Raw genomic sequence first — 22,830 nt, 5'->3', positions numbered from 1 at the left:
ACAAAATTTAACCTACATACAGCAACCATGTTTTATGTTGTGTCGGCTCCTCTGATGTAAGTCATGGGGCCCGGCAGCTAGCCTGCTCCCTCAAATATTCCTGGTTTCCTCCTTTCTATATATAGGGTGCCTACATTCTGCATGGCCTGGTTGCATGACAACAGGTGCAAATGGCTTGAGATACCTGTCAGGTCCATCAATGGCCATATAGCATATATTCAACACAAAAGAACAGTGACAGTTTTTTTTGACAACGGACAGCTGGACATATAAAGGGCCCCATTACCTTCAGGAGCTGAGGGCCGCATCAAACCTAAATCCGGCCCTGCCTGGGTGGCATTTAAAAGTGGGCTCTGTGTGAACCAAATGTGTGGGGCAGGGGAGGAGGAGAGGGCCTGTTGGTGGCTCAGGCAGAGCCCCCTGTTCAGGAGCAGTCTATCTGCAGACAAGCAAAGAGATGGGGCCCTGCTGCTTGAGCATCCGGTGCCATTGTTGGCCTTTAGATTGTTTTCAGCAGGATTAGATCGAATCTCGCATGCGGCCCCGGGCCTATCTTACCAGGCCCTTGGCACTCTCCTCTTGGTTTTGGATTGGCTGCAGTGTTGCTCTCGAACTCGGACCAGGCCTCTTGGAAGCGAAATTTGCATTGGTGACTCCTCCTGCTCCTGGCCCCACCCACTGTGAGGCCATGCGGCCCTCGGGATGATTGCATAGCACAGAATGTGACCCTTGGGGTCACGCAGGGCCTGCGGGGAGGGCAGGATAGAGGGAAGCAAGGCAGACGAGGGTCCCGGAGAGGCCCGGGTTCAAATGGCCGCTCAGCCATGCGCCGGGTGACCTTGGAGGCTATTGAGTGTTTTCTCATCCTGTCCTACCTCGCACGGTTGTTGTGATGATGAAATGGGGAAGGGGAGGGTGGGAGCAACTTAAGCGTCCTGGAGGAAATGCAACAAATATTTACAATGTTTGAGGTGCTGCATAATAAGTAGAATACGGTAGTTTATTTCTGCATTATTAGAGGGATTCTTGGAGGAATGGTGGGCTAGGCAATAAATATATTTATTACTATTATTATTAAGTAAATTTGTATACCGCCTGATAACCGCAGGTCTCGGGGCAGTTCACAAGATAAAATCACAATATAAAACCACAAAATGCAGAATAAAAACAAAAACGAGAACAATCCAATAGCGCCCCACTCCCCAACACATTTTAGAAGGGCATTGGTTGTCAAATCAGCCAAAGGCCTAGTTGAAGTGAAATAATTACATAATTACGGATATGTAATAAACAACTTTAATATGTGAGTAATCCTCAGAGGAAATACGGAATACACAATAAATTACGATATTGCGATTTTTACAGCAATTCTTGAAGCAAATGTGAGTTATGTAATAAGTAACCATAATATTATTTCAGTCATCCTTGGAAGAGGAGATATCTATATCAAGTAATCCTCAGAGGAAATACGGGATACAGAGCAGATAATAATATTATCATTATTATCAGAACAATTATTGGGGCAGATGTGAGTTATTCAATGAAACGACTGTAATCTTATTTCAGTCATCCTTGGAAGAAAGAGGAGACGTGTAATATTGTTATTATCATGGTTATTTTGTTGGTTTTATATTTTGATTTTATTTTGTGAACCGCCCTGATAACCTGTAGGTATAGGGCAGTATATAAATTCAATAAATAATAAGAACAAGAACAAGAACAACAACAACAATATTATTATTATGTCATTATGCAGCCTGTTTTCATTTCCTGTAAGCAAGATCAGTGGGTGGGGGTCCCCGTTCTGGGTGGGGAGGGAGCTGAAAACAGGGCGTTTCCTGCCCCCCATGAAAGTTTGAATGCAGTCACTTTGCATTCAGGTCAGAGTTCACCCCCTGGGGAGCCATTGCTGCCAGTCAGAGCAGGCAGTATTGTGCTAGGTGGGCAAGCTGCACTGGATTCCGCATAAGACAGCTTCTTTTACCCCTCTGTGTGTGTCGTTGGGGTTGCAGAAGGAAGCAGACCCCGCAGGATCGCAGCCAGCAGGCAGCCTGTTCCCGATGTCAGGGACAGAACATGCCGCGTGGGCAAATTTAGCTTTCCGGACCGCCTCCTCTGACGCAGGAAAACGTGGCTCTTCTCCTTTGCCTGCTCACAAATGCACGATTTTTTTCTCCCTTGCTGGGAAGAAGGGGAAAAGTGTGAGTTGTTGTACAAGAATAACTGATGCGTTTTCGGACTACAACTCCCATCGACCAGTAGTCCAACAGCATCTGAAGGAGGGGTGCTGCGTTGACACCCCACTGCAGTCAGGGCTTGAGATAGCCGTAGCCTGAAAAAGCCAGATCAGCCCTTTTCCCATATCCAGACTCTTCCCAAATTGCTCACCTTTTTTTCTGGGTGTGTGTGTGTGTGTCAATCCTGCATGCCACAAACAGGCAGGCGGGGGGGGGGGCACAAGTTGTCAGCCATCTGGGGTGGGTGGGGGGCCATCTCCTCTCCATTTCTACGAAGGAAATAAGGAGTTTTCTGTTGGCAAAAGCAAGCTGCCCGTCTCTTGCCTTGATCTCACTTAATCCTGTTTCCTTGTTAACCTTTTTTGGGGTTTAGCTTCTTTGCCATAATTAAAATTCCTGGAGGTTTGGGGTGAACCGGGAAGCGGATCCTTCCCAATGCAGCTTGGGGACCCCCCACCCCACCCTTCCTGATGCATGAAAATACCACTAACTAGGATCTGGTGGTTTTTTTTAAAATTTAATCCTTCCCGGCCTGAGTGTGCAAATGCGTCTCCCCCTCCCATAAAATCCTGCTTTGACGCCTCCTGTAGGAACGGCTTGGCGGCCCCAAGATTTGCATGTTGCGAGTGGCTGGCTATTTAATTAGCTAAAAGGGTTATGCAGGAGGAAAAGTAGGCCATGGAACAAAGCGTGCAGGTTTAAGGGCCGGTTACTAGGGCTGCGGCCCTCCCCACCCCCAGACTCCCAGGGAAATCTGGCCAGAAGCAGCGTTTTGTGGACACCGTCCTCAAAGAGAGATTGGCTTGTTTATTTCTCTCAGTGTTTTTAATCCAACAGGGTTAGGAAGGGATCTGGGCAGCGGGCGAATGATATGGGGTGGGCTCGATTGGAAAAGATGGCGACGGATTCGTGGAAAGCGAATCCTTGTCTCCATTCCGGATTCTCACCTTGGGGTCGATGCATCCCTACCAATGTTTGCAACTGCAATACATGCATTTATTTAAAAAGGTAGAGGTGCTTTATTTTTAATGTTGCACGGCAAAACACAGCAACGAACAATGGGATTTGAAAGGGGTGTCAGGAACTGAACAGGTTTCCGTGCCAAAAGTCTTTGCCGTCTTGTTTTCCTTCGCGTAGACATTTCCCCCCAGCAGAAGGCAGTTCTCTGGATATCGCTTTGACTAATAACCACATATTAATTATTATTTTCCCCATCCACAAGCACTTTTTGGCAGCTCGCATTTCCAGAGAGCATGCTCTGGCTGGTGAGCTGCATTGCAGGAGGGGGAGAAGGAAGGTGGATGTGGAACAGAAACTGGGTTTCGTTTTCTTCCCAGTCTGTGGCACCATTAATGACGCTGGTCCTTTTTTTGCATAGTTAAGATAGGGGCAAAGACAGGGCTGTGAGTCTTGTTATCGTTACTATTTAATTTTTGCCCATTTTACGCTCACGACAGCCCTTTGAGGGAGGCTCCTTTGAAGAGACAGATCTCTAATGATGATGATGATGATGATGATGATAATTTATCAATATGCCACCCATCTGACTGGGTTGCCCCAGCTTCTCCAGGCAGCTCACAACAGAATATTAAAAACACGTTAAAACATTAAACCTTAAAGACTTCCCTAAACAGGGCTGCCTTCAGATGTCTTCTAAAAGTCAGGTAGTTGTTTATTTCTTTGACATCTGGTGGGAGGGCGTTCCACAAGGCAGGCGTCACCACCAAGAAGGCCCTCTGCCTAGTTCCCTGCAACCTCACTTCTCACGGGGAGGGAACTGCCAGAAGACCCTCAGATCTGGACCTCAGTGTCCAGGCTGAATGATGGGGGTGGAGACGGTCCTTCAGGTCTACTGGGCCGTTTTGGACTTTCAAGGTCAGAACCAACCCTTTGAATTGTGCTCAGAAGTGGACTGGGAGCCAATGGAGGTCTTTCAGGACTGGGGTTATATGGTCTCCACTCCCAGTCCCCAGTCTGGCTGCTTCATTCTGGATTGCACCTTCAAAGGGAGCCCCATGGAGATCGCATGGCAGTAGTCCAAGCGGGAGAAAACCAGAGCATGCACCACTCTGACCAGTCTGCGGGCAGGGAGGGCCTCATCCTGTGTCCCAGATGGAGCTGGGAGACAGCTGCCCTGGACACAGAACTGACCTGTGCCTCCATGGACAGCTGTGAGTCCAAAATGACCCCCGGCTGCACACCTGGTCCTTCAGGGACGCAGTTGCCCCATTCAGGACCAGGGAGTCCCCCACATCCGCCCCCTATCCCCCAGAAACAGTCCTTCTGTCTTGTCAGGATTCAACCTCCATCCTCCAGCTGCCTCAAGACACTCACACCTAGTGGCCTTCATGGCTGACTGGGGAATTGAACTCAGGTCTCTCCCAGGTCCCAGTCTGAGTGGCGAAGTGGTTAGCGTGTCAGTGGCACCGAAAATCTTGGGGGGGGGGAGGATAGAGGAGCTCCTCCCAGCCGTTTTAAGTCCTGGAGATTTGCAAGATGTTCCCCATCTCTCTCGTCCAAGGAATGGACTTTCCTTCAGCAAGTATCTACAACCTTCTTGGACTAATTTTGAAACAAAATATGAATTTGTCCTCCCATTTCCGCACCTTGTGCCCCATATTTGCATGGCAACGGTGCTCCTGTTGCAACCCGTCGCAGATCGGGCTGCAACCCCCCTAGTGAGTCCTGACCCACCAGTCCAATACCAGTGCACTACAGCATGCAGTTGGGGCATATGGGGTGTTAGGGCCTTCTTGGTGGTGGCGCCCGCCCTGTGGAACGCCCTCCCATCAGATGTCAAAGAAATAAACAACTATTGGACTTTTAGAAGACACCTAAAGGCAGCTTTGTATAGGAAAGCTTTTAATATTTGATGAATCATTGTATTTTAATATTCTGCTGCAACATTCTGGCTGCAACAGTGTCTTATTTTGGCCTGTTTTATTTAGATATTTTTATTACAGTGATCGCTTGGTTCTCAGACTTAATCCGTTCCGGAAGTCTGTTCCAAAACCAAAGCGTTCCAAAACCAAGACGCGCTTTCCCATAGAAAGTCATGCAAAACTGATTAATCCATTCTAGACTTTCAAAAACAACCCCTAAAACAGCCATTTAACATGATTTGAAAGTGTGCTGGCCCCAAGGGTTTGTCCATGAAGCGAGGTCCAAGTCCAGTCCTGGGTCTAGGGGTCCAAAGGAGGTCAGTCCGGCGGGGAGCAAGGCAGGGAGCAGGTCAAGGTCCAAGGCAGGTTCAGGCACAAGGTTGCAGGTTGAGCACACGCTTGCAACTAATCCTGTGCAGGCTGGGATCCCTCAGGTTCAGCATCAGAGTCTGACTCCCAGGCCATCACAGAAAGGAATAATCAGTGTACTGTGCTATAAAATAAATAAGGCAGTATTGTAGATGATAAAAATTAAAATTGTTATTTTTTCCTTACCCGCACTGATGACGGTCACTGTTTGGATGGGGGGCTTTTATCCATTTCTGCAGTCGCACAGTCAATCAATAAATAGCTGAACTGGGTTCCACACAGTCACAGAAACAAATTAACCGGAAAAGCCTCAAAAACAAAAACGCAAAACGAATAGCGAAAACAAAAGCGCCAAACTTAATCTATTCCGGAAGTCTGTTTGACTTCCAAAATGTTCAGAAACCAAGGCATGGCTTCTGATTGGTGCAGGCGCCCCGGAAACAATAGCCGACAGCCGCATTGGGTGATTGGCTTCCGAAAAACGTCTATAAATCGGAACTCTCACTTCTGGGTTTTCGGTGTTGGGGAACCAAGGTACCACTGTATTCAGAAAAGTGGTGGCGTTCTTTCAGGGATGCTGGAGGTTGGGTACCCAGCTCTTACTTCTGGGCTTTTGGCATTTGGGAACCAAGGTCCCACTGTCTTGGGGTCCAGGTCAGGGATGAAGGTGGAGGGTTTCTCTCCTGGGAGTGGGGAGGGCTATTCCTTTGCTCAGGGAGCCTGGAAATCTGACTTCCTTTTTTTTAATGCTTTATTGTTCACTATCACATCTTTTACTGCACCATCTTATTATCATCAAATCAAAAACATCATAGAACACACAAAGAATATAACAACTTTCAAACAATAGGTTTCTTCATGAACGTTAGACTTCCTGTCCCTTCCATATCTTTTCCTTATTAATAAACTCGATACTTAAACATGTCTGACTATTAACGGAATATTACTATTTCTATCTATTTCCCCCCCTGAACATATATTGTCAACAGGAATTACTAAAGGCCACTAACGTGTTTAAATGGCAGCAAGTATCCGTTTTCCCCTGTCTATAAGACGCCCCCATATATAAGATGCCCCCTGTTTTTGGAGAGTCAGATTTAAGAAAATGGGGAGAGATGGCCCCGCGTATAAGACGCCCCCTAATTTTCGACATTATTTTTTCGGGGGGAAACCTAGTCTTATACACAGGAAAATGCGGTATTTTTAAAATACCCTTTGAAAGGTTTCCAATTTGAAACGAGCTCTTGCTTTGGTTTCTCTTTAATCCTTTCTGGCTTCCACGGGTGTCTCCTGGGGTCCTAGCGAGGGGCCCCCCGCCGCTCACCCCCTCACCTCCCCTTCTTCCCTCCCCAGATGGCCTCCGCCACCGACGCCCGCTACGGCCAGAAAGAGTCCTCCGACCAGAACTTTGACTACATGTTCAAGATCCTCATCATCGGCAACAGCAGCGTCGGTAAGACATCCTTCCTCTTCCGCTACGCCGACGACTCCTTCACGCCCGCCTTCGTCAGCACGGTCGGCATCGACTTCAAAGTCAAGACCATCTACCGCAACGACAAGCGGATCAAGCTGCAGATCTGGGTATGGAAAGGGCCCGCCTCGCAGGGTCGCTCGCAAAGGCTCCGTTATTCGTTTTATTTGCCATTCACTCACAGTGGTGCCTCTGGTTGCAAATGGGATCCATTCCAGAGGCCCGTTCGCAATGAGAAAAGCCCGCAACCTGAAGCGCCGTATCTGCGCAGGTGCAAGGCACGTTTTGGTGCCTGTGCGCATGTGCGAAACGTGATTTAGTGCTACTGCGCATGCGCGAGTGGCGAAACCCGGAAGTAACCCTTTCTGGTACTTCCGGGTTGCCGCAGGACGCATCCTGAAAAAATGTAACATGAAGCAAACGTAACATGAGGTATGACTGTAATTCGGTTTACTGTATTTTTCCGTGTACTAAACAATTCAAAGGAAAAGAAGGAGTGATCTTTCAATGTGACCGAAAGAGCCCCATTTCTCTGCCAAGAAAGAGCTCCTTCTGGCTGATGTTGGGACAGAATTGGGGCCTGATCCTGCCGGGCCCCTCCTTAACAGCCTCTCTTGGCCTTTCCCCAGGACACGGCTGGGCAGGAGCGATACCGGACCATCACCACCGCCTACTACCGGGGAGCCATGGGCTTCATCCTGATGTACGATATCACCAACGAGGAGTCCTTCAACGCCGTCCAGGACTGGTGAGTCCCGGGGGAGACCCTGGGGGTGGGTGGGGAGTCACCAGCCTCCGGACTATTATTCATATTTTTGATTTTATAAATTTTCCATTATAATCCAATGATAGCCCCACTGTAACAATACCAAGATATACCGTATTTTTCCATGTATATGCAATAACGTTATTGTTCTAGTTAAATAAATTGTTTAAATTGTTATTAAGGAAATTATTATTTTCCTCCTTCCAACCAAATACAGCAGAAAAGTTGTCCAAATATAAACTGTTGACTTATTAAAACCTCACCTTAATTTCATAATTATCTGTCAATGTATTTCTAGTAATTTTTGATATAACTGTAAAGAACGACTCCGAAAATTTATTATTCCAAAAAGGAAGCCTTCCTCTGGTTGTAAATATTAAGATTATACCAGCAAGAATGAGTCTTTCTGTAAAAAAGTGTTTTGAATCAAGTCTTACTGACTAATGATTTAAATCGTGATTTAAATCAAGTCCACCCTGAATGGGGGCAATACAGAAGTGTGACTCCGGGGGAGAAAGAGACTTAAGGCTGACCTTTGCTAGCCCAGATGGGGGCAATGGAGGGCAGAGAGCTCTCAGCTTCTGAAGCGCATAGTCCAGTCATTGGAAGGGCCCCCGAGGGTCATCCAGCCCAGCCCCCTGCAACGCAGGAATCTCGACTGAAGTGTCCCTGGCTGTTGGCCTTCCCACCTCTGCTTAGATACAGTGATGGCCAAACTCGGCCCTCCAACTCCCATCATCCCTGACCGCTGGTCCTGTTAGCTAGGGATGATGGGAGTTGTAGTCCCAAAACAGCTGGAGGGCCGAGTTTGGCCATCACTGGCTTAGCAGCTCCCCAGGAAGGGGAGACAGTGAGTGGTCTTTTTGGCTGTCCAGTCTTCCCATGACCCCCACCCCTTTGCTGCTTCCGTCTCTCTGCCAGGTCGACCCAGATCAAGACCTACTCGTGGGACAACGCCCAGGTCCTGCTGGTGGGGAACAAGTGCGACATGGAGGACGAGCGGGTCGTCTCGTCGGAGCGGGGCCGCCAGCTGGCCGAGCACCTGGGTGAGTCGGCAGCCGGAAGAAGGCGCTCTGGGGGTTGTGTGAATGAGAGAGAGAGATGGAGAGGCAGAGAGGGGGAGGGGAAGCAGGAAGGGGGAAATCCAGGAGGGGGAGAAGCTTCAGTGCTTTGCAAGGTTTCTCCCCGGCCGCCAAGGATGGCTTAGGCCTGCCTCGCAGGGTAGTTGTGACGATGGCGGGGTGAGAGGCCCATGAGCAGCGCCTTGAGCTCTTTGGAGGAAAAGGGTGTATCAGTGTAATAATAACAATGGACAGGATAGTAATAAAAATACTGATGTTTCATTATGCTAATAATAATAATAATAATTGTTGGTGGTGGCGGCGGCTAAAATACAGTGGCACCTTGGTTTTCGAACGTAATCCATTCCGGAAGACAGCTTGACTTCCGAAAAGCGTTCGAAAACTGAAGCATTTACTTCCGGAAGCTTTACTTAACAGTGAACTCAATATGGAAGCCACATAGCATGTTCGACTTCTGAAAAGCGTTCGAAAACCGAAGCATTTCCTTCTGGGTTTTTGGCGTTTGAAATCCAAAACGTCCAACTTCCGAGACGTTCAAAAACCGAGGTGCCACTGTAATAGTGAGTGGTATAATAAAAATAATTAATGGTGATTCATAGAATTGTTTGAGTTGGAAGGGACCCCGAGGGTCATCCAGTCCAACCTCCTGCAATGCAGGAATCTCTGCTAAAGCATCCAAGACCGATGGCCACCCGACCTCTGCTTAAAAACCTCCAAGGAAGGAGAGACCGCAACCTCCCGAGGGAGACCCTTCCGCCGTCCAACGGCTCTTACCGTCAGAAAGTTCTTCCTGATATTTAGTCGGAATCTCCTTTCTTGGAACCTGAAGCCATGAATTCAGGTTCTACCCTCCAGAGCAGGAGAAAACAAGCTGGCTCCCATCTTTCATGGGAGAGCCCTCTGTATGGAAGTTTTTAAAAACATTTGACGCTTTGTTGTGTTTTTAATGTTCCTGCCCCCCCCTGCTCTCTGTCTTTCTATGTGTTCATTTTTAAAATTTATTTTTGTAAATCCCCCCCTGCGCCAGGGTTCGAGTTCTTCGAGGCCAGCGCCAAAGACAACATCAACGTCAAGCAGACCTTCGAGCGCCTGGTGGACATTATCTGTGAAAAGATGTCTGAGTCGCTGGACACGGCCGACCCCGCCGTCACTGGGGCCAAGCAGGGTCCGCAGCTGACCGACCAGCAAGCCCCCCCGCACCAGGACTGTGCCTGTTGAAGAGACTCCCAGGCGGAGCCCCCCTCACCCCGCCCCCCTCTCCTGCTGCACCTTCCTCCTTGCCTGCCTCATGTCTCCCCCCCCCCGCCACCTCCCAAGTAACTATGGAGTCCTGGCCTAGCCATCTCCCCACCTCCATTGACCCATCCCATTGCTTTATCCTTTGTGGGGTTGTTGGTTTTTGGGGTGGGGGGTGGGGACGAGACCCCAAACCTAGGAGGGGTGTAAAAGCTTAAAAACAAACCATCTCCCCTCGCTCTCCTTTAAGGGACGGGTGAGAATTAAGCCCCCTGCCTGTCTTATCTCTTGTGGATTGTCTCTTTTTTGTGGGGCGGGCTGGGGAGGCGGGTGTTCAGCGTCAGAGGATGCTATTTAAACTGTTCTGGGTTCTTTAACTTATTTATTTATTGGACCACACGCCTCTCTATTTGTAGCTACTCTTGGTTTTGCAAATCTGGATGTCCACCGCTGTTCCTTTTTCTTCCTCCTCCTCCTCCTTCCTTTGCTGGTTCTTTTGTCCATGCATTCTGTGTGTCTCCCCCAAAAAACACGCCCCCGTCTTGTTGAAGAAAGCGGAGCAGGCGCCCCATGCTTGGACCTGCCATTGCCGCGAGGGTTTGACTCCTCGGTTAGAGCGGCTGCTTTCCTGGCCGAAGGAAGTCCTCCCTGTTCCGGTCTCCAGGTAAGGCTGGGGGAAAGAAACCTCAGAGAGCTGCTGCCAGCCAGTGGGCGCAGCGCTAAGCTAAATGGACTGGTGGCCTTACTCCTCACAAGGCGGAGTCGGTGAAATCAACAACAAAGACTGGAGTCTTAATTTTGTTTTTTAGCAATCGGGCTGTTGCTCAGCGGTAGAGCGCCTGCCCTCCGGTCCTCGGTCCCCAGTGGTATCTCTAGGTGGAGCTGGGAACAACACCCCCCCTCGCCTGGAGGGCCACTGCCGGTCAGTGTAGACAATATACCTAGGGGGACAGACCCAATGGTCTGACTCTTGTGTAAGGTGGCTTCTTGGAATTAAGCCTTGGACAGAGAACTCTTCCTTGGATTCCTGAAGCCGAATTGCTTTGGTCCCCGTGTTTGAATTCTGCAGCTGCCACCCTCCCCGTTTGGTCACCTGTGGAGGCCCCCTTCTCCAAAGCAGGATTGGTCCTGCAACTCCGCTAGCGGGGAGGCCCACACCCTGCGATCTGTGCCTGCCCCTCTGGTTGTGCAATAGTGGGGTCCTTCCTTCCCCAAATGGGTCCTCTCCATCTCTCTTCCTCCCGGAGTGGCAGTCTGTGGCTTTTGTGCAGTCTTCAGGGCAGGACATCTCCGGCCCGGCCGTCAGCGAGGAAGGGAGTTGGGAATCCCAACAAATCTGGAGGTCTGCAGATCTCCCTTCTGAAGCCTCGTTTGGCAGCATAGAAAATGACGCCTGGCTCTGTATGCTTTCATAGGACAGCCACGATCTAGGAAACTGTTCAGTTTGCAGTTGCGGGGATCTCCTGGCCTCTGATTTGTCTGGACACAGATCTCCCAGCTTTCCACTCTCTTTGGCCTCGCTGGCTGGCCAACTGGGGAGGGCAAAGACCCTCCTTGCCAGCCCGGCATCACCAAAATCCCGCAAGGAGAGCTTTCCTCGATTCCCACAGCTGCGGAGGATGGTTGCGTCTCTCCCTTTCTCTCTGCCTCCTTTTCGCAGCTGTGTCTAAACCCCTGAGAAAATCCCTTTCCAGTCCTCCCCCACCCCCCCGTCTTCCTTGGTGTACAGGAAAAAGGAAATGCAATCCCCAAGGCCCGTTCCCTGTAAATAGAAGTAGACTCTGAAGTGTGTGTGTGTTTGGAGGTCCTCTTGCTGTGCCGTGCTTTTGTGCTGCTGGTGGTTCATTTCTGTTTCATGTGCGTGTGAGCGTGTGTTTGGGTTTTTTATTTATTTAAAGAAAATGTTAACACACGGTTTTTCAGTTGCTTGTAGGTTATTCTCTTTTTAAAAAAACCAATACCACTGTATTTAATAAGATGAACGAGAATAAGGCGGGCCGAGGGGAGGTTGGCAACAGGAGCAGCTGCTCAACTCCTCCTCGGATTAATCCACGTTTGAAGCAGTATCGCGCCACTTTAAAGAGTGACGGCTGCCCGCACTCCCCCCAAAGAATCATGGGAATAGTATTTTGTTCAGGGTGCTGTTCCCTTCACAGAGCTACAGTTCCCAAATCGGTTTAACAACCAACTCTTCTTTCCAGGGAACTCTGGGAATTGTAGGTCTGCATTTAAAGCACTACGAAACCCCTCCCCAAAGATCCCTGGGAACTGTAGAGACCTCCCTGTCCCCTCACAGAGCCACAATTCCCAGAGTGGTTCAACCATCACAGGCAACTCCATCCTCTTTCAATTTGGCCCATGAGGGCCAGTATCTTAGTTTCTTGTGGGGAAAGGTGCCAGGTTCAGTTTCTGGGATCTCTCCAGAGCGCTGGGAGCCTGAAACCCATGGCAGCTGCTGCCAGTCAGTGTTGACAGTACTGAGCGACATGGGACTCTGTAGAACGCAGCTTCCTCGTTGCCCTAACATATCCCCTCTGGGAGCATGTTTGGGTCCTTGATGGCACAGACCACTTAGGGCTGCGTTCTCCAAACTTGGGTCTCTGAATGTTTTCAAACTACACCATTCCACTTTTGTGGAACCACCTTACCCAGTAAAGCCCACCAGTCAGATACAGTCCTGTTGATCTTCCAGACCCACAGGCCGAGCAGAGTTCTTCAGCAGCTTGCGTTGATGCAACTGATTTGCAACTGGGGAATTTGTTAGCTTGGGCTATCTGTACTTTGCAGGCCTGGAAGTCAGATTCTGGCACCGTCTGCACTGAATAGTCAAGGCAGCACCTTTGCACTTCAAGCAGCCATAGGTTCCCCTAAAGGATTATGGGAAGCGTTTGTAAAGGATGCCGAGAGCTGGAAATAGGAGGTACATATTTCCACCACAGAGTGAATTCCAGAGCCAATACCTCTTCCCAGAAAACTGGGGGAACAGTAGGCTCTGCGAAGGGAATGGGGTCCCCTACCAACTCAGCATACTTCAGAAACTATGCTTTCAATGCTCCCTGACCCACTGGTCCTGCTAGTCAGGGAGGATGGGAGTTACCGACGGGGTAAAAAGTTGCAAGAGGAGAATCCCAAGCGCTAAAACAGAGATCGTAATGCAGGCAGTAAAACCCGTCCGGAAATCATAAGGGGAATTGAGGGAGGGGGGTGTCTCTTAAGAGCTCTCGGCGCCCTGAAAACTACAGCTCCCAGGATTTCGGGGTGGAAGGGGGAGCTGTGACTGAAGCTATCCTGTCCGCGTAGAGTTCAGACGCAGCCTCCGTCATGCCCCGAGTAAACCCAAAATGAACAGACATAGCTGGCGTTGGGTGGCCAGTTTCAATGGGTCTACTCTGGAGCAGGACTCTTGCCTTCCCTTCCGACATGGGGAGGGGGAACTTGTTGCCCCCCTCGGGTGCTGCTGGGGCTCCGGATCCCACCAGCAGCCAGCTGTTGGGAGCCCAGCCAACACCTGGAAGGCTTGTTTGCCCCGTCCGGCTTCTACATTCCCTGCACCCCCCCCCCACCCAGTGAGGGCATTCCAGGTTTTTTCTTGGACCGCAGTTCCTAAAAACCTCAACCGCTCCAGACCTCAGCCTCTGGGAACAGAGCTGCCTGAGGCTGGAGGCATCTGCAGGGCACCAGGTTGGGGAAGAGGCTGTTGTGCCATTAGCTGCTGCTGTAGGAGAGGGAAAAGGCCCCCATTTGCTGTTCCTGCCTCCTTGGACCTGCAAGCAGTCTTTCCCTGCTTCACCTGGAGAACTCCTGGCTTTAAATATTCTCAAACGACCAAACTCCACCGTTTAAAACATTCCTTTTTCTCTTATTCCTCAGCCCTCCACCTCACGATCCCCCTTTTCTTTTTTCATGGAAACGCTACGTACGGTTTTGGGTTTTATTTTCGTTTTGGCGGATATTTAGACACAAAACATTCTCTCTTTGTGAAGTTTACTTCTATGGGGAAAATTATATATATATATATAAATATAAAAATATATATATGCTGTACTGTATTTAAAAAAAAAATTATCGGAAGTGTCAAAATGAGTTCAGTTTCTTAAAAAAAAACCATTAAAAGCTATGGGGTAGAAAGAAAATCCCAATATTGTGGTACCAAGGAGAGTTGTGAAGAAATAAAATTCTGATCACGAGAAGCATTCCATGCTGCTAGTCCCTGTGAAGGAAAGGGGGAGGCCGAGTGCTTGAAGAGTGTCTAATGTGACCGGGGGGGGGGGGCGGCTCAGGTGCTTTTAAAAGGGTTTTTTCCTGCATGGCTAACAGCACCAGTTTGTGGAGTGGGCTGTGGCTCAGCGGTAGCTGTCAGCCAGGCGGCTGTGTGGCTGCACCTCCAGCAGCAGAGGCAGTCTACCCCTGAATGCCAGCTGCTGGGAACAAGCAGGGAGTGCCTCACTGTTGCTCTCGCATTTAGTTAGGGGGCTTCCCTTCGAGGGCAGCGGGTTGTCTGTGGTGAGGCCGGGAGGCTGAGTAAGTTTTTAGAAATGAGGAAAGAATGGGATTCTAGAGTCGGAAGAGACCCAATATACGGGGATCGAACCTGCAACCTTGGGAGTGTGGCCAGCCGTTGCCATTCGACTGCAGTCAGGAGCCTGGCATCTCCGCCGCACTCAAAATATAATTTAATAAGAATAATAATTTATTACTTATATCCCGCCCATCTGGCTGAGTTTTCCCAGCTACTCTGGGCGGCTTCCAACAGGAGATTAAAAATACATTAAAACATCAGTCATTAAAAGGACAAACCGCGTTGACCCAACGGCAACGAGAGGCGCTAGCGGCAGAGAGAAGAAGCACCTGTCCTGGCAACGGCATGCAAAAAAAGGCAACCTGCTTTTTCTTTAATTGGGAAGCGCAAAAAGATCTGGAACTTTTGAATGAATTGGGAAGGACCAGGGGTCGCAGTCAGGAGATGCCTACGCCCGTGCCAAATCTGCCCCCCAGCCCTGAAGTTCTCTGTTTCGGTATCCGAGGCGCTGCAGGAAGAGGGAGATGAGGCCTCTGCTGGGAGGAGAGAGGGCTGCGAACGTGGGCGACGGCGCCTGCTTCCCAGATCCAGCTGCCTAAATGGTGGGGCGCAAAGCTGGCTCCAGTGCCCAGGGAGTCTCGGATCCAACCTTGGCAGAAGCACGTGGCCCTCGTTCACCCGGTTGTTTCGATCTCGACTCTGTCGCCTTCATCATCTTCCTCCACGCTGAGGGATGGGTGCTTAGGCTAAAGAGAAAGCGGGGTGGGATCTCATCAGTTGAGGATCTATGCAGCTGGTGAGATCTCTGGCTGGAGCAGAGAGTATCCTCTTGTACCAGAAACCCAGGAGAGTTGCTGCTGTGTGGACCATCGTGAACTGGACGGACCTCTGGTCTCGCTAAATACAAGGCAGCCTGCTGAAATTATCCCTTAAGGCACGCATCTCCAAGCTCTGCCCTCTAGCTGTTTTGGGACTACAACTCCCATGATTCCTAGCTAACAGGACCAGTGGTCAGGGATGATGGGAATTGTAGATGGGGTGGAGACGCGGGGTATAAATAATAAATTATTATCCTCCTGTCCTGCCCACCTCTGCCCTACAAGACAACATGGTCCCCCAGCTCATGATTCAAAGGATCTGAGGCTGCAGTTCTGGGATAACCCCTCTCTCCTCCGGAGACCCCGAACTTGCGCCCTGTGCCGCTGCCTCGGTTTACCCACCCGGTGCTTCAGGTACGACAGGTAGGTGTCCCAGCCGAGGGTGATGACGTTCATGTAGAGCACCCGGTACGCGGCGGGCAGGAAGAGGAAGTTCATCAGCTGCGCCGGGGGCCAGACGCACCAGTCCATCTGCGAGCGGGGAGAGGAAATTGGAGTCAGCTGCTCCACAGGACAGGATGTGATGTCAGGACGGGGAGGGACCAGTCTTGCCTTATAGAACTCCCAGAAATTGTCCTCCAACTCTTGCCAGCTCTGGTCCAGCGTTTGCCCCTCCAGAGACCCCATCCCTGCAGGGAGACAAAGGAAATGGCTGGGTGTGTTTGTGTGTGCAGAATGAGGCCGGGCTGGAAGGAAGAGGTGTCAGAAGCTGAAGAGGTCACAGGGCTTAGTGGGAGGGGAGAGAGTGTGGCAGTCTGGACTCGGAGGCAGAAGCAGGAGTCTGGCTGGTGGGAAATCTAGGGAGTTTCCCCCTCCTACAAAAAACTCCCCGCCCCTCGTGTCTCCCAGAACCAAGAGAGGCATGCAAAGGGCGGAGGAGAGGTGGGCCTTCTCTTTTCCATTGCCTGCCCAGAAGATTAGCGCTGAAGGATAAAATGGTAGCGTTGAGACCCCCGAGGGTCATCTAGCCCAACCCCGTGCAGTGCAGGAATCCTGTCCAGACCCATTGCGCCACAGGAGGGCTATCGAGCCCCAGTCCGTACCTGACCACCTCCACACGCACGCAATCCCTCCAAGCGGGATTTCTCTCCTAGCAGTGTCAAGGAATGTCCTTAACTCACCCAAGAAGTACCAAACGCCCAGCGCCGGGGAGGCCACCATCTGGTCGATGAAAACCTTCTTGAGGACACTCCGGATCCCACTGAAGCCGGCAGCGGGGAAGGTGCGGTCGAGCCACAGATACCAGTAGTGCATTAGTGGGCCCATGCTGCATCCGATGGCAAACATGCGCGCTGAGGAGGAGGAGAAATCTGTAGTCTCCACAGGCACAAAAAGAGAGGCTCCATCGTTTGGAAGTCTAAATGGAGCACTTGTGAAAAGCTGAGGAGGGGGTGGCAACTGGACAGGGGTTTTCCAGCATTGCAGGGGGTTGGACTCTTAAGACAATCATAACCTTTGGGATTTAGTGTCAGGAGAATAACGTATTCCTGGACACCGCAGAGTTAGACGCAGACTTTCTGGAAGCTTCTGGCTGTTGTGAAATTGACTAGACCAGTGTTTTTCAACCACTGTTCCGCGGCACACTAGTGTGCCGCGAGATGTTGCCTGGTGTGCCGTGGGAAAAATTGAAAAATTACTTTATATATAGTCAATATAGGCACAGAGTTAAATTTTTTAACATTTTCTAATGGTGGTGTGCCTCGTGATTTTTTTCATGAAACAAGTGTGCCTTTGCCCAAAAAAGGTTGAAAAACACTGGACTAGACAGCTCAACGCAGGAACTCAGCAACTCACTGGATAACTATATACAGTATTTATTGATTGAAGCAACTAGCATCCATAAGTTACTATTTACAGACTTTACAAAATAAAAGAAACAAAACATAAAATCTTTTCCTCTCTCTCTTCAACCTAACACCACACACTAACACCTACCACCACGCCCTCTCAGATAAAGCTGAGTTCTTTAAGTACTCCACTGACCAATCACAGGTGCTTGCTAATGGTCAGAGAGAGAGCAATCTGGGCTTTCTGCCAACTACTATTTGCTTGAAGATAACAGCTGCATTTCCTTTCTGCATGTAGGTGACTCTGAAAACTCTAACATGGACTAGAGGACCTTTGGGGTTCCCTTCCGATTGCAGCTCTGCGATTCCCTTTGCAGAGAGTGCTTTGGATTCCTACTGCCTCCTCCAAACAACAGTGGGATGTGTGGATGGGGTCCCCCCCCCCCCCCGTAGAGGGAAAATTCATGTTAAATTGCTGTTTCAGGCATTGTTTTTAAAAGTCTGGAATGGATTAATCCATTTTTCATTACTTTCTATGGGAAAGCAGGCCTTGGTTTTGGACTTCCGGAACGGATTAAGTTTGAGAACTAAGGTACCACTGTAAAACTTGCACCAACATTCTAAGCGTTTGCGTGATGTGTATAATCAGAATAAAAACAACAAGCCACTAACACACAGACGCACCCAAAAAGAGCTACATTTTAAAAGGGTATAGGATGTCAAACAGATCAAACAAAGGCCTGGTTAAAAAGGAACCTTTTTGCCTGGCTCCTAAATGTGTAATGAAGGCATCTGTTGAACTGCATTCCACAGACAGGGAGCCACTGCAGAGAAGGCCCTGCGCTCATGTTGCCACCCTCCTGACCTCTTGAGGAGCATGGCTAATGGCCACGACCCACAGAGCATGAGACAGACCAATGGGTTGACTCTGCACCCCTGGGATTTCAATCCCAGGTAGTGTGGCAAAAAGGAGGTTTCGAGAAAGGGGCGGCCGCGGCTCACCTGTGCGGGCCAGATCCCGCTTGCGCTTGGGGTCCTGCCTCATCTCCCAGGCCTGGCGGAGCGTGTCCCCAGCAGCCAGGAGCCCCCCACAGCTGACGGTGTTGGTCACCAGCAGGAGGCGGCCTTGGAAGAGCGGCTTCCAGTAGACGGAGAAGATCTGCCGGCCGCGGGCCATCATCTCGGCGTTTCGTCACAGGCCCAGCGACTGGCTGGGGGGAGAACTGCAGAAAACGGGGGGGGGGACACAAACAAGATGGTGAGCTTCCTCCCAGGGCCTTCTGGCAGTTCCCTACCTGCAAAAAGTGAGGTTACAGGGAAGCAGGCAGGGGGCCTTCTCGGTGGTGGCACGCTTGTTCGTTGTGGGAGGAAGGGAAAGGAGAATGTGAGCCGCTTTGAGACTCCTTCGGGTAGTGATAAAGTGGGATGTCAAATCCAAACTCCTCTTCTTTAAAAGAATCCTTCCAAAAGAATTTTAAAATTATAACGTAGCGCCTTAGAGACCAACAGAGTAGTTTTAGGTATAAGCTTTAGTGTGCTTTTTATCGCGTTTTAAATATTCTGGTGGGAGCCCAGGGGCGTACCCAGGATCAAAACTAGGGGGGGGCAAGCCATGGTCGTTCAGGTTGTGACATTTCAGCACGGAAAGGCGAATGAAACCAAAATTTTAGGAAAATTATATATAATTATAGCAGTGCTTTATTACGGTAGTTATTACAATTATTTGCTTGATTTTTTTATTTTTATTTTTATTCTAGTTACATGTCTTATACCAGGGGTGGCCAACTGTGATCTACTTTCAGAATTAAAATCTGGCAGTTTTGGGGGGGTTGTTGAGCTTTTTTTAGGGACTGGACCTTCTGAAATAATTGATTTAAAAACTAACTCAGCAAGACAGAAGACTGCCCGCTTTGTATGACAACCTTTGAGGTACAAAACACCCAGACAAGGAAAACCAACTCAGCTAACTAGTTTACAAGAATACTTGGCTAGTTTAGATGTACAGTCTCCAGGGCCAGATGAACTACATCCAAGAGTATTAAAAGAACTGGCAGAGGTGATTTCAGAACCACTGGCAGTAATCTTTGAGAATTCCTGGAGAACAGGCGAAGTCCCAGCAGACTGGAGGAGGGCAAATTTTGTCCCTATTTTCAAAAAGGGGGAGAGAGAAGACCCAAACAATTACCGCCCAGTCAGCCTGACATCAATACCAGGAAAGATTCTAGAGCAGATCATTAAGCAAATGGTCTGTGAGCACCTAGAAAGGAACGCTGTGATCACTAAAAGTCAGCATGGGTTTCTGAAAAATAAGTCATGTCAGACCAATCTGAACTCATTTTTTGACAGATGTGGATGTAGCCTATCTTGATTTCAGCAAGGCCTTTGACAAGGTGCCCCATTATATTCTTGTAAAGAAGCTGGTAAAATGCAGGCTAGACAATGCTACCATTCAGTGGATTTGTAACTGGCTGACTGACCGAACCCAAAGGGTACTCATTAACAGCTCCTCTTCATCCTGGAGAGAAGTGACTAGTGGGGTGCCACAGGGTTCTGTCTTGGGCCCAGTCTTATTCAACATCTTTATCAATGACTTGGATGATGGGCTTGAGAGCATCCTGATCAAGTTTGCAGATGACCAAATTGGGAGGGGTGGCTAATACCCCAGAGGACAGGATCACACTTCAAAATGACCTTAACAGACTAGAGAACTGGGCCAAAGCAAACAAGATGAATTTTAACAGGGGAAAATGTAAAGTACTACACTTGGGCAAAAAAATGAAAGGCACAAATACAGGATGGGTGACACCTGGCTTGAGAGCAGTACATGTGAAAAGGATCTAGGAGTCTTGGTAGACCATAAACTTGACATGAGTCAACAGTGTGATGCAGCAGCTAAAAAAGCCAATGCAATTCTGGGCTGCATCAATAGGAGTATAGCATCTAGATCAGGCATAGGCAACCTTCGGCTCTCCAGATGTTTTGGCCTACAACTCCCATGATCCCTAGCTAACAGGACCAGTGGTCAGGGATGATGGGAATTGTAGTCCAAAACACCTGGAGAGCCGAAGGTTGCCTATGCCTGATCTAGATCAAGGGAAGTAATAGTACCACTGCATTCCACTCTGGTCAGACCTCACCTGGAATACTGTGTCCAGTTCTGGGCACCACAGTTCAAGAAGGATACTGACAAGCTGGAACGTGTCCAGAGGAGGGCAACCAAAATGGTCAAAGGCCTGGAAACGATGCCTTATGAGGAACGGCTTAGGGAGCTGGGTATGTTTAGCCTGGAGAAGAGAAGGTTAAAGGGGGATATGATAGCCATGTTCAAATATATGAAAGGATGTCATATAGAGGAGGGTGAAAGGTTGTTTTCTGCTGCTCCAGAGAAGCGGACAGGGAGCAATGGATTCAAACTACAAGAAAGAGAAGATTCCACCTAAACATTAGGAAGAGCTTCCTGACAGTAAGAGCTGTTGGACAGTGGGATTTGCTGCCAAGGAGTGTGGTGGAGTCTCCTCCTTTGGAGGTCTTTAAGCGGAGGCTTGACAGCCATCTGTCAGGAATGCTTTGATGGTGTTTCCTGCTTGGCAGGGGGTTGGACTGGATGGCCCTTGTGGTCTCTTCCAACTCTATGATTCTAGGAGGGGGTGGGGTGGGGAGAGGGAGGTGGAGATCATGACGACTTTGCAAATGTACAGGAGAGTTTGCCTCGCTCAACAATCCCGGGGCAGTTGTGCGCGATACCTGACCCTCACAGTCTAAACAACCCCCTCCCAATCTCTCCCGTACGGATGAGGGGCGGGAGGACATCAGGGTCCACACAAAATAAAATAGGCGGAAAACACGGGAGCTGAGCAGAGGGTTGTAACAGGAAGAATTATCTGAAAGATGGGTGAGGTGGTGGTGGGGGGGGGGGGGATACACAGCTGAAACCGGGATCTTCTGGAGGTGGGAAGTAGCTGCTGCGGAGCTTCAATGGTGTTGATTTTGTGGAAGACAAAAGCAGAGGGTGAAGCGGCTTCCAAGCAGGTTTACTGGGAAGTCAAGCCCGCGGGTTTCCCTCCCCAGAAAAGCACAGGATAAAAGCCCAGAGAAGCCAGGGGAGCCGCTTTGCAGCGAGTGGGGGAGACGGAGGAGCTTTGCCGGTGCTGTTGCTCACGAGCTGCTGGCTTGCCAGAGAGTCAGCCTGGAGGGAGGGAGGGGGACGGGCAGCCACTTTGCTGGGAGGGAGGGAAGGAGCGCCGCCGGGGCTGCCAACTGGCGCTGCCAGCTGCGCCATCCGCCCGGCTGCCGGGGGTGCCGATTGGCGCGCCCCCCCCCCAGCCACCCAGCCAGCTCTTTCAGATGCTTTGCCGCTCCCCCCTTCCTCCGCAACTGCCGCCAGCCATATATATATAGTTGGTGGGGCATGAAGCGTGTTTGCGTTTCCATGTCCTGCCAGGGACTCAAGGCTGCTTGGGGGGGGGCATCTGCCCCCTCCTGCCCCCCCTTCGCTACGCCCATGTGGGAGCCGCTCAGAGTGGTTGGGGAATAAATATTCTTATTCTTATTCTTAGGAATATGAGCAGCAGCAACAACCGTCCTCGCCTTCCGCCCGCCCTCCCAAGTCTGCCTGCGGCACTCTGTGCATGCTCAGAGGCACTCTCTCACCTCGGGCCTCTCCTCCGCCTCCACGGCCGCCTCCTCGCGGAAAGCACCGCCTCCCCGGGGTCACGTGAGCGGCAGGGCCACTTGACGCCGCCCCAAGCCGGCTATAAGAGCGGGAGGAGGAAACGAGGGCGGCGTCGCTCTGGCAGCGCAGCAATGGCGGGAAAGGCGGAGGAGGCGGCGGCGGCTTCGGCTTCTTCTTCCGAGGAGAAGGCGGGAAAGGAGGCGGCGGTGGCTTCGGCGTCCGAGGAGAGGTTGGGAGCCCGGCCAAAGAAACAGCGAGGTGAGAGAAGGCGGCCGCGCTCTGCACATGCTCGGGAGCGCCGCTGTTTCGCGTTTGTCTGTTTTCTAATGTCTTTTTACATATACAATTTTGCAACAAATTGTGTAATCCTTTCGCGACATTCTCTTAATCTCTTGACTTCCCCTCATCCCTTACCTAGATCCTAAGGACTATTTTTCCAAGTTTACATATCAATACAGTTTCCATAATTTTCATTTTTCTTAATTGTCCACAAACTTCGCTTGTCCACAAAGATACTTAGTGATGGGCATGTGTTTTTGTATGTTTCTGAAAAAAATATCAATATAACATTTTACAAAATGAAATATCCATATCTCTTTTGTGTATCTCTGAATAATCAATAAATCACAAAAAACCCTATTGCGTCCCAACTCTTAACCATTCCCAGGAAAGAAAGGGCAGCCGAAGAAGGGCTCCGGGCGCCGCTTGGGCTTCGCTTGAGCGGTTTGCGCATGCGCGGCAGTCCCTATCCTTCCGCTTCCTGCTCCCACCTTCCGCGCGTGCGCCGTGGAGTCGTACAACTCGGAAGTGGCCGCCTCCGCTGTGGGCGGGAAGGGAGCGAGGGCGGGACGAGGCGGCTCCCTGCCGTCGCCTCTCTCAGCCGCGGGGGAAGCCGGCTATGAGAGCGGGAGGAGGAAAGCAGCGGGGCTCT

General features: G+C 50.2%; 2 protein-coding genes across 2 annotated transcripts in view; one reads left to right on the top strand and one right to left on the bottom strand.

Annotated features, from left to right (window-relative positions):
* RAB3A (RAB3A, member RAS oncogene family) overlaps positions 1–10,078 on the top strand; it is a 12,724-nt gene extending 2,646 nt beyond the window's left edge. Inside the window, exons 2-5 of the mRNA XM_033136754.1 lie at positions 6,842–7,069; positions 7,589–7,707; positions 8,647–8,771; positions 9,835–10,078. Of these exons, the coding sequence (XP_032992645.1) occupies positions 6,842–7,069; positions 7,589–7,707; positions 8,647–8,771; positions 9,835–10,025 (663 nt within the window). The 3' untranslated portion in view covers positions 10,026–10,078. The remainder of the gene's footprint in view (positions 1–6,841; positions 7,070–7,588; positions 7,708–8,646; positions 8,772–9,834) is intronic.
* Positions 10,079–14,880: 4,802 nt separating this feature from the next.
* On the bottom strand, positions 14,881–21,926 carry MPV17L2 (MPV17 mitochondrial inner membrane protein like 2). The gene is made up of 6 exons (XM_033136807.1): positions 21,878–21,926; positions 18,230–18,450; positions 16,562–16,732; positions 15,993–16,069; positions 15,783–15,911; positions 14,881–15,308 (listed from the first exon to the last, which is right to left on the bottom strand). The coding sequence occupies exons 2-6, from the start codon at positions 18,405–18,407 to the stop codon at positions 15,237–15,239; spliced, it is 627 nt and encodes a 208-aa protein (XP_032992698.1). The 5' UTR covers positions 18,408–18,450; positions 21,878–21,926; the 3' UTR covers positions 14,881–15,236.
* Positions 21,927–22,830: the final 904 nt, after the last annotated feature.

Source organism: Lacerta agilis, chromosome 18 (genome assembly GCF_009819535.1).
Source record: "Lacerta agilis isolate rLacAgi1 chromosome 18, rLacAgi1.pri, whole genome shotgun sequence".
Lineage (NCBI taxonomy): Eukaryota > Metazoa > Chordata > Lepidosauria > Squamata > Lacertidae > Lacerta > Lacerta agilis.
This window is presented reverse-complemented; position numbering and strand designations above follow the sequence as displayed.

Coding starts and splice junctions, on each gene's coding strand:
- MPV17L2 (XM_033136807.1), bottom strand. CDS start 18,407: ATGATGGCCCGCGGCCGGCAGATCTTCTCCGTCTACTGGAAGCCGCTC. Junction 16,733..18,229: donor GCGGGATCTGGCCCGCACAG/GTGAGCCGCGGC, acceptor CCTCCTCCTCAG/CGCGCATGTTTGCCATCGGA. Junction 15,309..15,782: donor TGTCGTACCTGAAGCACCGG/GTGGGTAAACCG, acceptor CTTTCTCTTTAG/CCTAAGCACCCATCCCTCAG.